Source organism: Marmota monax, unplaced genomic scaffold (genome assembly GCF_021218885.2).
Source record: "Marmota monax isolate L192 unplaced genomic scaffold, Marmota_monax_Labrador192_F-V1.1 WCK01_AAM20220418_F8-fsc00052, whole genome shotgun sequence".
NCBI classification, from domain to species: domain Eukaryota; kingdom Metazoa; phylum Chordata; class Mammalia; order Rodentia; family Sciuridae; genus Marmota; species Marmota monax.
In genome coordinates this window covers 6743068-6756701 of record NW_026693473.1, presented here as the reverse complement: position 1 = coordinate 6756701, position 13634 = coordinate 6743068, and the positions used below count along the sequence as shown (strand labels likewise).

General features: G+C 35.2%; 1 protein-coding gene across 6 annotated transcripts in view; it reads left to right on the top strand.

The window, feature by feature from the left end:
- Positions 1-13288, top strand: part of Lmln (leishmanolysin like peptidase) — a 74784-nt gene extending 61496 nt beyond the window's left edge. For 2 of the 6 annotated variants that reach the window (XM_046457927.2, XM_046457929.2), the window contains exons 16-17: positions 5086-5296; positions 9721-13288. In XM_046457927.2, coding sequence (XP_046313883.1) covers positions 5086-5296; positions 9721-9821 — 312 coding nt within the window. In that variant the 3' untranslated portion in view covers positions 9822-13288. The remainder of the gene's footprint in view (positions 1-5085; positions 5297-9720) is intronic. The other 4 variants (XR_009228064.1, XR_006854705.2, XR_006854704.2 and 1 more) reach the window with 4 other exon arrangements.
- Positions 13289-13634: the final 346 nt, after the last annotated feature.

Sequence of the window (13634 nt, the reverse complement as noted above, 5' to 3'; positions counted from 1 at the left end):
CAAGTGCTCTAGTACTTTTAATAGGGGATACCTCTTCCAAGTTTTTCCATTAATAATGTTTATTGTTGGGCTGGGGATATGGCTCAAGTGGTAGCGTGCTCGCCTGGCATGCGTGCAGCCCAGGTTCGATCCTCAGCACCACATACAAACAAAGATGTGTGTCCGCTGAAAACTAAAAAATAAGTATTAAAAATTCTCTCTCTCTCTCTCTCTCTCTCTCTCTCTCCCTCTCTCTCTCTCTCTCTCTCTCTCTTTAAAAAAAAATAATGTTTATTGTTGTTTATGGCTACAGAACACGGCATCATTTTAAAGTATTATAATTAGGAAAGTTACTCTCGTACATATTGAATTTATTTCCATTTTCACCATATAAAAATGCTTTTATAAATATATTTACATTTTTAAATAAATTCCCATAAGTGAGAATATTGAAGGAGACAAAGCAAGAACAGTGACAAGTATAATAGGAAGGTGACCTTTTTAAGCTCTTTTAATGTTTTATAAATCTCAACCACTATGAAGGGATTATATAGACTTACCATGCCATCTGCAAAGATTGGCTCTACTTTCACTGTACCAAAATATTGTCAGTTATTTTTTCTAATACTAGTACTATTTATGTGGAAAATGTGTTTGATTTCTTAATGATTAACAGTTTGATTAGCTCTTTTGTGTTGGGGGGCTTTGGGGCATTTTTGTTTATTGGTTTCATGATTGTTGTTTTTATTTATTTTGATTGAAAAACTCTCAGAATGGCTCAAAAAAATTTTTTCTGGGTCATTTCATGCAAATTGCAGGCATGCTACCTGCTAAATACTTTCACTCCTAAATACTTTAATTCATATTTCTTATAAACAAGGACCGCCTTCTACATAACAATAATACAGCTTATTTCTTTTCCTCACTCTGCCCATTTGGTAGTATTTAGCTCTTTCACCTTTTCTTCATATTACATTCGCTTCCTAGTTCTCCATCTTCTCTGTAGTAATTTTGGATAGGTATATTTTCATTATATTTACCTTAAGATGACTATGTAAATGTGAAGCCATGTGTTTTACAATGATTACTTCTCTAATTCTCCCCCCAAAATTTTCCCTCTGGATTTATTAACTAATATCTTGTTTTCTCATTCAGTTTTTCTTTATTTAACACTAATTTAATTCCAAACTTTTTTCCTTGGACTCATCTAGTTTCATATAATCAGTTACTTTAGGTATTCTATCAGTTTAGATACTTTTAGGTATTCTATCAGTTTAATCTTACGAAAATCACCTCTGGAAATTTCTAATCTACACTAATCTGGATAAAGATAACCTTTAAATTTATAACATAACTGTCCCTTTCCTTCTCCAGTCAAGATCATCCTGGAGATGCCTCTGTCCCTTTCTTATATTGGTTCCCTTACTTCTAGGTTTGTTTTTTTTTTTCCCCCTTCATTTTAATGGATCATATCCCCTGGTGGATTTTTGAGGAGTATCTGGGAGAGGAGAATTTTGAGACCTCTAGCATATGAAAGTATCACTATCCTGCCCTTATACTTGATGATAGTGTAGGGAAGGCAAGACTCAAGCTGGGCCTAAGGATTAAGTTGGCAAAAGGTACATTTCCAGGAGTAAAGCATATGTGTTTATTTAATAAAAGTTTCATATGAAAGAAGTGGTAAAATCTAGATGCTTTTTTACTAGGTTAAACAAAGGGAAGCAATTATGGAAAAATAAGTAAAAGATATGGGGAGGCTAAAGGAAGATGAGAATTATTTTAACAGCATCTGTTTGTACTAAAATTTGCTCCAGTGATGTTTCTTTTATCCTGGAATAAGGAAGACATCTTTTTTTTTTTTTTTAATATTTTTTAGTTGTTGATGGACCTTTATTCGAACCCAGTGCCTCACGCATGCTAGGCAAGCACGCTATGCCTGAGCCACAACCCCAGTCCCAGGGAGGACATCTTTCAAGAAGAGAGGGAGAGTCAGAACATTTTCCTTGTTCTGCTGTTTTTCAAGTGCCTTTAGCTCTAAATAATTGTTATGCCAAAATGGCATATTTAGCGGTGGCATATTCTACTATTCTTCAGTAGTTTGGGTATAGTTTTCTTTTTGAAAATCATTGTCCATCATAATTCTGAAGGAATTTTTCCTTTGCATTTTGGCTCTCAATATCACTGTGATTTTTTTTTAATGTATATAATCTTTTTTTCTTTCCCCTCTGGAAGCTGGTAAATTCTTTTTTTTAACTCTTTATTTTTTAAAGAGTTAAAATTGTAGTGAAGATAGTGGTCAACAGGCCTTATGTACATACTCAGAGTTTCCAAATTGCTTTTCAGTTGTTCTTCAATATATACAGGCTGTTTAAGAACACCAGAAATAGACCTAACTCTTAATAAAATAAACTTTAATCTCTCTATCTGTAGCCTATACTTCTTGATTTCTGGTGCCAGCAATTCCAGGCCTTCCTGTATTCTTCAAATTCCATCATGTTGCTTCTTGGGTTTCCTTGCTGCTGGATTTTGATTCAGCTTGCTTGAGTCTATTAAGTCTTCTACTTCTTGTACATCTACTTTGTCTGCCAACACTTAATTCCCAGAATTAGCTTCATCAAGGGAGTTTTCCCATCAACACTCATCTAATTCTCTTCTTCTTCCCAAACTGTAACGTCTGTATGTACCTTACTCTGCTCCAAATCCTTGCTGGGTGTAGTGGTACACACTTGTGATCCCAGTGACTATGGAGGCTGAGACAGGAGTACCTCAAGTTCAAGGCCAGCCTCCGCAACTTAGCAAGACCCTGTCTCAAATTTTTTAAATAAATAAATAAAAAGGACTGGGGATGTAGCTCAGTGGTAAAGCACCCCGGGTTCAATTCCCAGTACTAAAACAAACAAATGAATGAATCCCATGTCCATCTTAGGGTATAAATGCTATTTTAACATGAAAATTTCTAATATTTGTTGCTATTGTTTTTACCATTTTCAATTCTTTTTTTTTTAAAGAGAGGAGAGAGAGAGAGAGATGGAGAGACAGAGAGAGAATTTTTTAATATTTATTTCTTTTAGTTATTGGCGGACACAACATCTTTGTTTGTATGTGGTGTTGAGGATCGAACCCGGGCCACACGCATGCCAGGCGAGCGCGCTACCGCTTGAGCCACATCCCCAGCCCGATTTTCAATTCTTAATCATACTCTTTTTTAAAAAAATCTTTATTTTATGTACTTATTTTTTTTTTTTAATATGGTGCTGAGGATCGAACCCAGCACCTTGCACATGCCAGGCGAGCACTCTACAGCTGAGCCACAACCCCAGCCCTTCATAGTCTTTTTTTAAGGAAAAAGTTATATGTTATGTCTTTTATCTTAGTTAAAGGTTCAAGAAGGCTGACACTGTATCATGGACTTCTTTGGTATTCTTTTCAGCACCAAGCATAATGCTCAATCAATTCTTGCTTAAAATAATGATTACTTTGCACTATTGAGTGACAGACTTAGGGAAAAGGTCACTTTGTAGTTTGTTTTTTGTACTTATTGTAACAAATTTCCAAATTAGTCTTATATTTCAACTTCACTAATGATAGAGTTATTTTTTAAATGACTTTAAATGATAGAGTTATTTTTCAAATGTACTTTTGTAATTCTTCTTTTGAAATTGCCATTTGAAGTAGTTTAATAACTAAGAAAATAAACTTTAATGTTTTCTATTACCCCTATGTTAAATCTTATGTTAAATAGTTTAGACAGCTACATTTATCAGACTTGGTTCTGGGCAGCTTTGGGCTATTTCCATAAATTGCATCTACTTTGGCAAGTAAAAATTTGTTGCCCTCAGACACATTCAGAAGCATTCACTGACATTGAAGGTAGTTCCAAGAAAGAAGTTCCAGAAATATTCAGTGTGAAGTAGCATATTTGAAATTAACATGAAGTCTTTGTAGGAAACGACTTTGAAGAAGACACAGTGATTTTTAAATGTTTTGAAAGTTGTCTTTAATGTGTTTGTTAAAAAACATTAGTGACCCCTGCAGTTGAGATTTGAATCTTGCCTTTCAAGATGTTACTAGTCTAGCTAGATACAGTGGCACATACCTGTAATCCCAGCTACTCATGAGGCTGAGGCAGGAAATTCAAAGCCAGCATCATCAACTCAGCAAGACCCTGTCTCAAAATAAAAACTTAAAAAGGGCTGGGGAGTAGCTCAGTAGTAAAGCTCCCTGGGAATCAATCCCTAGTACCTTAAAAAAAAAAAAAAAAAAAAAGATGTTACCAATCTGGATAAAATCACCATGAATTTGTATCTCTGAGCAGAAGATCTGGGGTAGGAAGAAAGAATGAAGAACTTTCCCTATGTACATTTCTATATTGTATGCTTTTTTTCTTTATAGTGAATATATATTATTTTAATGATTTAGATAACTGATAAAATTTGACTTACAAAATCTCCTGACTTGTGGAGAGAGGTGAAATGATTGATGGCTATTTCACAGAGATTTAGGCTGAAGGATGCTGAAAAATATAGAAATATTATTCTTTATAAGTTGGCTTCAGGGTCTGTGAATTTCAGTTGCTGAACTGAGAGTTTAAGAAATACCACCACAGGGGCTGAGGTTGTGGCTCAGGGGTAGAGCGTTTGCTTTGTGCTTGTGAGGCATTGGGTTCAATTCCCAGCACCACAAATAAATAAGCAAATAAAATAAAGATCCATCAACAACTAAATATATATATATATATATATATTTACATACATACACACATACACACACACACACACACTACTAGAGTGAAAATCTTTTAGAAACTATGAGTTAAAAGTATGCTGGGGGAGCTGGGGTTGTGGCTCAGCGGTAGAGCGCTCGTCTAGCATGGGCGAGACCCTGGGTTCAATACTCAGCACCACATAAAAATAAATAAAACTGTGTTCAACTACAGTTAAAAAAAAAATATATATATATATATATATAAAGTATGCTCAATGCCAAATTGTGCTTTATAGCCAATATTTCTAGTGAATTTTAGTATATTTTCTGCAATTGAAGGAGAAATCTCATATCCTAGAATCTTACTGATGTGATTTTTTTTTTTTTCCTCCCTATTGGAAGATTTCTTGTTCTCTTCAAGGTCTAATGGTTTGGGTCCAAGATACTTCATATTTATGCAGCCGGGCTGGACAGGTCCTCCCTGTCAGTATTCAGATGAATGGTTGGATTCATGAGGGAAACCTGCTGTGTCCATCATGCTGGGATTTCTGTGAGCAGTGTCCTCCAGAGACAGATCCCCCAGTGGCTAACCTGACCCGAGCTCTTCCACTGGGTGAGTACTCTTTGTGGTTGGAACTAAGAGGGAAAGTAATGAGGGGACTTTTCCTACACAGTGTTGAAATTACCTTTATAAGAGCCTGGAGCAAGTTGAGTTGCTTCTCTCCTGGTTGTAGCTTGTAGCGAAATCCTTCTTCCTGCCATTATAGAACTCTAAAGTAGTAAGGAGACAGTTCTTTAGAGCTAGAAGGAGGATTGAAAAATCTGACTTGAGAAGAATGCCTTTCTCATTATCAATTGTTCATACTGAGGCTCACAACCCATCACTAAGATTGTAAGAACAGAATTCATGAATTCTCAATTAAAATTGTGGCTTAAATGAACTGTGAGTAAATCTATGGCAGCACAGCATTTTAGAATATGAACAACAAAAATCTCATGCAGTGTTTTATTTTCTTAACTACAGTTATTTTTAAAAATGAAACTGCACTCACAACCCTTTGTCTCTTCTGTGCTCTGGTTGAAAATACAGGGCTACATTCAGTTTACACGTGAAAGTTTTTCCACCTCTAGGATTAACTTCCTTTCTTTTCCAAGTCCTAGGGGCTTTAGCAGGAGGTGAGTTTGGGGAGATTAGTACTTACGTTGAGGGTCTTCAAGATCACCTTTAGTTCTGTTGGCTCAATAGAAGGACTCACAGGACTTGACATACTTAAGGCTTAGCCTTGTTAAAGCAAAAGGATGCAAAACAAAATTAGCAAAGGGAAAATGTGCATAGGATGAAGTCCAGAAGACAGCAGTTCCAAGACAGTAGCTAAGGACTGTCTTTGCAGACAGAATTTCTAAGCCTGCCAGGTTCAAACTCTTTTTTTTTCACAGTATTTTAGTTAGCTGAATTTTCTGCAGTTCTAATAGTAATCACACAATTAATTATTTGAAATTCTATAAAGCCTTACACCTTTTGATGTAATATACAGTAAATATAGTAATAAATCCGCTCAATTAACTTTTGATGTGGAGATGATTGGAAGACTTAGTTTTCTTACAGTTGTTATTAAATTACTTTGGCTAAAATCCATAAATAGATAGTTCTGATGAGTTCTCATTCTCAGACCTAATCCCAGATTTAATTGTAAGAAACTATCACCATCTCATTGTCAAAGAGACAAGCAGGGATTCAGACCACTAGCCTTTGAGTTGAAATAAAGGGAGCATTAACTCCAGCTGGCTAGGGGTAAAATTCTTTGGAATCCAGGAGAAGAATGTGTAGGAATGAGGAGAAAGCCAGACCCAGTCAAGGGCCTTTGAAAAGTTCCCACCTAGGAGCATGACAAAGACTAGGGAGTCTGTTGAAAAGAGGTGGGCAGCACTTGATCATGGCACTTTACACTCTACTCCAACCAGCTGGCACTTTACACTCTACTTTTTATCCTGCTTCCCTCTTTATCAGTCCTTTTTCTGAGGCCTTTGTGTTGTGGTCTTATTTCTTTTCATGTTAACTTGCCAGTTCAATAGGAGGCAGGCTCAAAAACATTGTAAACTTCAAATTACACTGATATTGAAAAATGTGCAAAAATATTATAAGAATGGATAATTTCAAGCATTACTTTTATAGTTTGTAAGCATCACTGTTGAAATTGTAGAATAACACATCCTCCCATATATGCTAATACATGTGAATAGAGCACACACAGAGCTTTAACTGAACATGTTAAACTATGAACTAAGGACCTGGACAGACTTTACATATGCTATTTCTTTTAGGTAGATTGTTTCTCTTTAATACAGTTTTTATTGACCAACAAATTGTAAAAATGTTGACACTTGAAATGTACTTGTATGAATAATATTAATAATTATTAAACAATCATCCCTAATCTGTCTTCTGAATTAAAGTATTTTTTTAAGTGTGACTTTAAAACATTAAAACTGCTGATATTCTGGAGGAAGTATAATGATATTTCTCTCCCCAAATTCTTCTGATTTTTGTCGATGTTGTTTTTCTCAAATGATTTGTTCACATAGCTTCCTTACAGTTGCAGTGTCTTTTAAGAATGTTAAACTTAGGGTTGTGGCTCAGTGGTAGAGCACTTGCCTAGCATGTGTAAGGCACTGGGTTCAATTCTTAGCACCACATATAAGTAAGTAAATGAAATAAAGGTCCATCAACAACTAAAAAAAAAGAATGTTAAACTTATCTTCTTTTCTCCTTCCTTTTCCATACTCATTACTTCTAAATGCTTGAAGCAATTAAATAATTGTTCTTTATTGCTCAAGACAGTTTCCATTATTGATTATGAAATCAGGAGATAAAGACCTGTGTTATAAGTAACTCCAGCTAACTCCACCACTACCTGATGCAGTAGGCCAGAAATTTTTCTAACAGAACATTTGTGTTAACGGAAATATTCTGTAATTCACATTGTCTAATTCAATAATATAATAGTCATTGGCCACAAGTGACTATTGAACATGTGCAATGTGGATACTATGACCAGAACTAAATATTTATTTATTTGTTTGTTTGTTTATTGTTCAGTGCTGGAGATTGAACCCAAAGCCTCATGCATGCCGGACAAGTCCTCTACCATTGAACAGTACAAGCAAGCTCTAAGATTTTAATTTAACTTTAATAGCACATATAAGTACTGGCTACTACTATAGTGGACATTTACAGCTCTAGGTCAGAGGTTCTCAAACTTTAGCATGCATCAGAACCATGTTAAAACACGAAGAATTTGCATTTTTAATAAGGTCCTAGGTGATGCTGATATTGGTCTAGGGACCATACTTTGAGAAGCACTATTTTCTATTAAGTGGACTTCTCATAGGATTTGTATACAATTACATTTGTAACAATTACATGGTGATTCCATTGGGAAAGAATGGAAATTTCCCATAGGTTGCCTACGTAACATGCCATGAGACAATTTTTAAAATGATACTCAACACTAAAATAGATGCTCAAAGAGTGGTCTCATGCCTTGATAATTATCATTCTGCTCATCTGTAACTGAAGATCCACTCTATTTTTGTTACCTTTTAAGCAATTTAGACTTGAACCTTAGTGGTTCTTTAAAGACCCATCTTATAATGTTCAGAATATTTTCAAAATCAGTAAGTATTTATTTAAGTAATTTCACATTGTGATTTTTTCCACTGTCCATTTCTTGACTTGAGTCAAGATTTACCTACAAGAGATCTTTTTAAAAAAACTGATGCTTGACTCACAGTTATCCTATCAGCCCACAATTCTTCGAGTTCTATAATTCACACTTCTTTTATCTCTACTTGAATTGTGGATATTCTGATGACAACTTCAAAATTCCCATATAAGATCTTTATTGTTCAAAATATAAAAATAAAAACTCATCATAAATTAAGGTTAGGTTGGCCTTGTCTCAACTGCAATAAAAATATTTTCATTATGAGAATTATTTAGGGAAACATTTTAGCCTTGAGAACAGTTCATGAATAATTTAAAATATATTCCTAGTGCCCAAAGCCCATCATCTGCTTTTTCCAAATCAAACCTTGCATGATATGGATGAATGGGTAGATTTCTAGAAATTGGGGACCATCTGTCTTAGTTTGACTGGGTAGGCCTCATGTCTCCCCTCCTGGTGTAATTATTAACAGTGCTGTCTTCTATTCTTGAACTGTACTGGTTTGGAATAATAAATTATATGGTCACCCTACTTATAAGGGACAAGTAAGGATAAAAGAAAAGAGTTCTTTCTCAGCACAGCGGCATATCTCTGTAATCCCAACAACTCAGAAGGCTAAGGCAAGAGGATTGCAAGTTCAGGGTCAGCCTTGGCAACTTGAGAACTGTCTTAAAAATAAAAAGGGTTGAGGAGCTCAGTGATAGAGCACTCCTGGATTCAATCCCCAGTACTAAAAAAAAAAAGGAGAGAAAGTTCTTCATCCATCACAGAATAACCAAGTTCACGTACCATCTTTACCTTTGCTGGTTATCACCCTAAGACACTTCTTTCTTTTCATGGGTGCCATTTTATTATTACCTTGACTTGGTAGATATCTTTTCTTCCTTTGTGTGTATATTCTATTCTTTTATAATATTAAAAAACAATAACTGTGTATTGGGGTTTCAGGAAGTCACTCTTTTTAAAAATTTTTAAATTTTTGTTTATTTTATTAGTACTAGGAATTGAAACCAGGAGCATTTAACCACTGAGCCACATTCCCAGCACTTTTTATTTTTTATTTTGAGACAGGGTCATGCTAAGTTGCTCAGGGACTCACTAAGTTCTGAAGCTAACTTTGAACTTGTGATCCTCCTGCCTCAGCCTCCTGAGCTGCTGGAATTTCAGGTGTGCACCACCATTCCTGGCCAGGATGTCACTCTATTCTGCTAAGATGGTTCTTATTCACCTCTACGCATCTGTCAATATTTAATTGGTATGATTTAATCACAAAAATGGTTATGGAAAGTTAATTTCTTGTTTTCAACTCTAGATCTCTGTTCCTGCTCCTCCAGCCTGGTAGTCACCCTCTGGCTTCTGCTAGGTAATCTGTTTCCTCTGCTGGCTGGATTTCTTCTCTGTGTATGGCACTAAGAATGGAAAAGTGAAATTTAAAGAAAAGTGAATTCTCAACTCCTTTATCTCATATTCCTGTGAACAAAGCACAAAATCTGGGCAAGCGTGAACCTGTGCAATGGTAGAAGTGGCACTTTGGCTTGGGCCTGTTGACTACGATGGACCTTGAAGCAAAACTTCACAGCAGTCGCTCCTCATCAACTACCCAGCCACCTCAAAGATTGGAGAAGGAGAAGGAATTACAAGTCACCACATCTTATACTTCAAGATACATAATCTCCCTGAAGTTTTCTTTTGAAAACAGGATAATTGGTGAAATTCCCAGAGTGATTACATACCTCAGCATTTTCATTAACCTAAAATGATAAGCAAGTTCATCATGGACACCACAGTAACAAATAATAGCCAATTATTACAAAATTGTAAGTTGTGGATCTTGCCCTCAGAAGTATCAGTTGCCCTTTAATTTACAGAAAATAATGAATTAAAATTTCTACATCACTATTACACTTATTTTAAATTTGATGGCTGTACGTATAGTACACTTTTATTTGGGCTTAGTTTAGTTTGATTTGGTTTTGGTTTCAAGACAGGGTCTTAGTATGTGGCCCAGGCTGGCTTTTTGCTGGCAATCTTCCTGCCTCAACTTCCCATGTATCTGGGATAGAGGCTTGTGCCATCATGCCCCACTTGTCCATAGTACATTTGTATCATTGTTCTCATTGTTTGTCCTGAAGAGTTTTAAACTGTTTTACTAAGTCTTGTGATTTCATTCCGCTTGCCTTTTTTGCCAGCTGTGTAGCAGTCTACTACTGAACTGTTATCAGTGTATCGTTAACCCTGTCTACTCACCGATCTTCAGTGCTCAGCTTCCATTTCATTGTCCATTAACTTAATAATGACTCCAAAAAATGTGGAAGCAGAGAGTAAAACACACTGCCCTGCAAAAACGTTGAAGATGTGCAACCAGAAGAAAAAATTGTTGTACATTTTTCAGGTATTAGTTATGACAACTGTAATCCAATGAAGCAAAACCATTTATTTTATCCCTTTTGAACAATGTAGATGAAAAGAAATTGTGTTATAAACATGTATGTGGTTATTTTCAGTGGACTAAAATTGTTCAGGAAGAATTTAGAATACCTGAAAAATTTTTTATGCATAAGATGAAATTTGTATCTTTTACCTCCAGCTTTTGATAACTCTCTTACCACATAGATTTTGTGAAATAATTCTACTGTGGTACCAGAGCACCAACCCCATTTAGCGATTCCTCTTTGAAATTTCTTTAATGACAGGCGATGCCCAGTTTTTCTCTCTAAAGCTAATAAGTTCTGTAGCATTAAAAATTCAACCCTTGAAGGAAGCTTGTTTAGAAATTGTGCTAAATGAGCAAAGCAGCATAACTGCTGTTTTGGCAGTCCCACCTAAAGTTACTTTTTTAAAATACATAAATCTAAAGTATATGTTTGCATGAGATATAAATTAGAGGTATTTGTGGTATTTGTCATTGTGAAAGCTGGGGCCCCAAACATAGTTAATTTCAGTTTAAGAGAAAGAGTGGTCTGCTGGACAACACTCAGTATTATACATCTATTAAATTATGCAAGGTGAGAGAAAAGTAGAGTATATTTTTAAATAAATGTATAATTATCTAAACTTACATACTTATTATGATTATGTATCACCCCACAAAGTTGTATAAAGAACTTCACCAAAAAATCAAATGGATTAATAATATATTTGAGATTCACAGTGCTAGGTTTGACTATATTTTGACTATTGTGCAGTAATGCCATTAGGTAGTATTGTTTCCAAGCATGGTGCTTTTTATACTTGAAATATATTTTTGCTTTATTTTTTGATATAATTATATTTGCACTGATGACTTTATGAAGAAAATATTATGGATGACATTTTTTGTATATATATTTATTAAGCTTGGAATCTGGTGACCCAGTGTTTTCTCTGCACAAACATGAAATGTGATGGAGTATGAGATTAAGAAATTATGAGTTCCTGAAGGTAACTGACTGCATTGATGTCTCCCTTTCTCTTCAGTAAAGCTTAATCAAGGTTGTTTATAACTGATTCTGCATAGTATACTCAGCAAGACTTAGAAGGACACTAAACCTGTAAGAAATTTTAAGAGACATATTTTAGTCTCTTAGAATATGACAATTTTGAAGCAAAAACTTTTAAAATCTGAGACAATGCAGAAATATTAGTCTAAAATTCAGCTGTGAACTGAAGAATTTGAAATTGCATACATGCTGGTATTCTGTGGTGTTTAGGAGTGGGCTGCAGCTGGGGTAAAAGTTAAGTGGAGCAGGGAAGAAGAATGCAGAGCTGCTAATTTGGGGACAATGAACTAGAGTCCCCTCCCAATTCAAAAAAGGTCAAGTGCTTATAAAAACTGACTACCTCGGTTTTCAGTTCAAACTTAGATTCATTTTGATTGTTTTAAGGTCCCAGTTATCAAAAATATCATAAGAATTTGTCTCAGGTTTTGAAGACCAGAATTTACAGGAAGGAAATAAAAGCCATGTCAGTAGCCTTGAGCTGACAGCTTTAAAGAAACTGGCAAGCAATTAGGTAGTCATAATGTAGTTCTCTCTGGTATTTTCTCAGAAAACATTCTTTTTCCTTGCTTTTTTCTTAAAATCGGCAAACCTTACCTTTTTCCTATAAGATATTTATTTTTGTTAAGACCAAATGGATATTCTAAAAATGTTAAAATATGGTTAACATAAGTTTTCAGTGTATTTTGGCTTAGTTTATCAATATTTAAAGTTGAAACCTAATTTTTCGATGTTTAAATAGTTTTAGGAAGATACATAAATAGATATTATCAGAGTATTCCATAAAATTTTATTGATGTGCTTTTCAGTGTGAGAAGACTTACTGTTTGAGGCCATCTAAAAAACAACTAGATGATTTCTCAGAATCCTTCCAGCTGTAATATTCTATGACTAATTCTCAGCCACATTGCTTGTCACCACTGGCTCTGATCCACCTCCTGGAGTGTGCAGCCTTCATGTTGTGCTCATCACAGAGTCTTTGCTCAATGCCTTACTGCTGTCCATGTCTTTGGACACCTGATGGACAGAGAAGAATCTGTCTCTGAGGGCAGTTGAGTGACAATCCCCAAAGAAGGAGACGGACTTAAGTCACAGCCCCACAGCCCTATTTCACAATGGACACTGGTCATTCCCGCCATGACCTTGCAATCCAGGAGGATGAACATATTTTGATAGTCTATAGTTTTCATTCTGAAGAGAGAACTTTCCTGAAAAGAATAATTTTTTTTTAATGTATATTGGGTCGGGGGGAGGGGAGGTAGTGTTGAATTATTTTCTTTTATGTTTACACTTTTAATAAGTAAAATAGAAGATTTGAAAATTATTCTTTATTTATAGTAATGAACTTTAAGTGTAATATATTCCTTAGAAAAAAAAACAATTTTAATAAAAAATGGAAACTAATTTATATCTTGTCTTTACTTATTACCATCAATTTTTTAAAACCTGAATGAGGAATAAAAACATAGTTATGCTCCTTTATTTGAAGAAGAGTTATTATGAAATAAAGTTCAGTTTTTACTTTAATTTGAGTAATATTGTCCTTACAGAATGGGGACAGATCTTATGCAAAGCTATAGGGACTAGCCCTCAAATAGTTAAACAGGAGAGAGCAGACCAAGCCAATGCACAGAACAGTTTGTTCCATGCTGCAGGCCAGGAGTTTCATTGCGGGACCACCTGGAGCACTAAAGTACCACATTTACATGGTGGCATCAGATAGACTGTGACTATCGTCATGGAGTGTAGT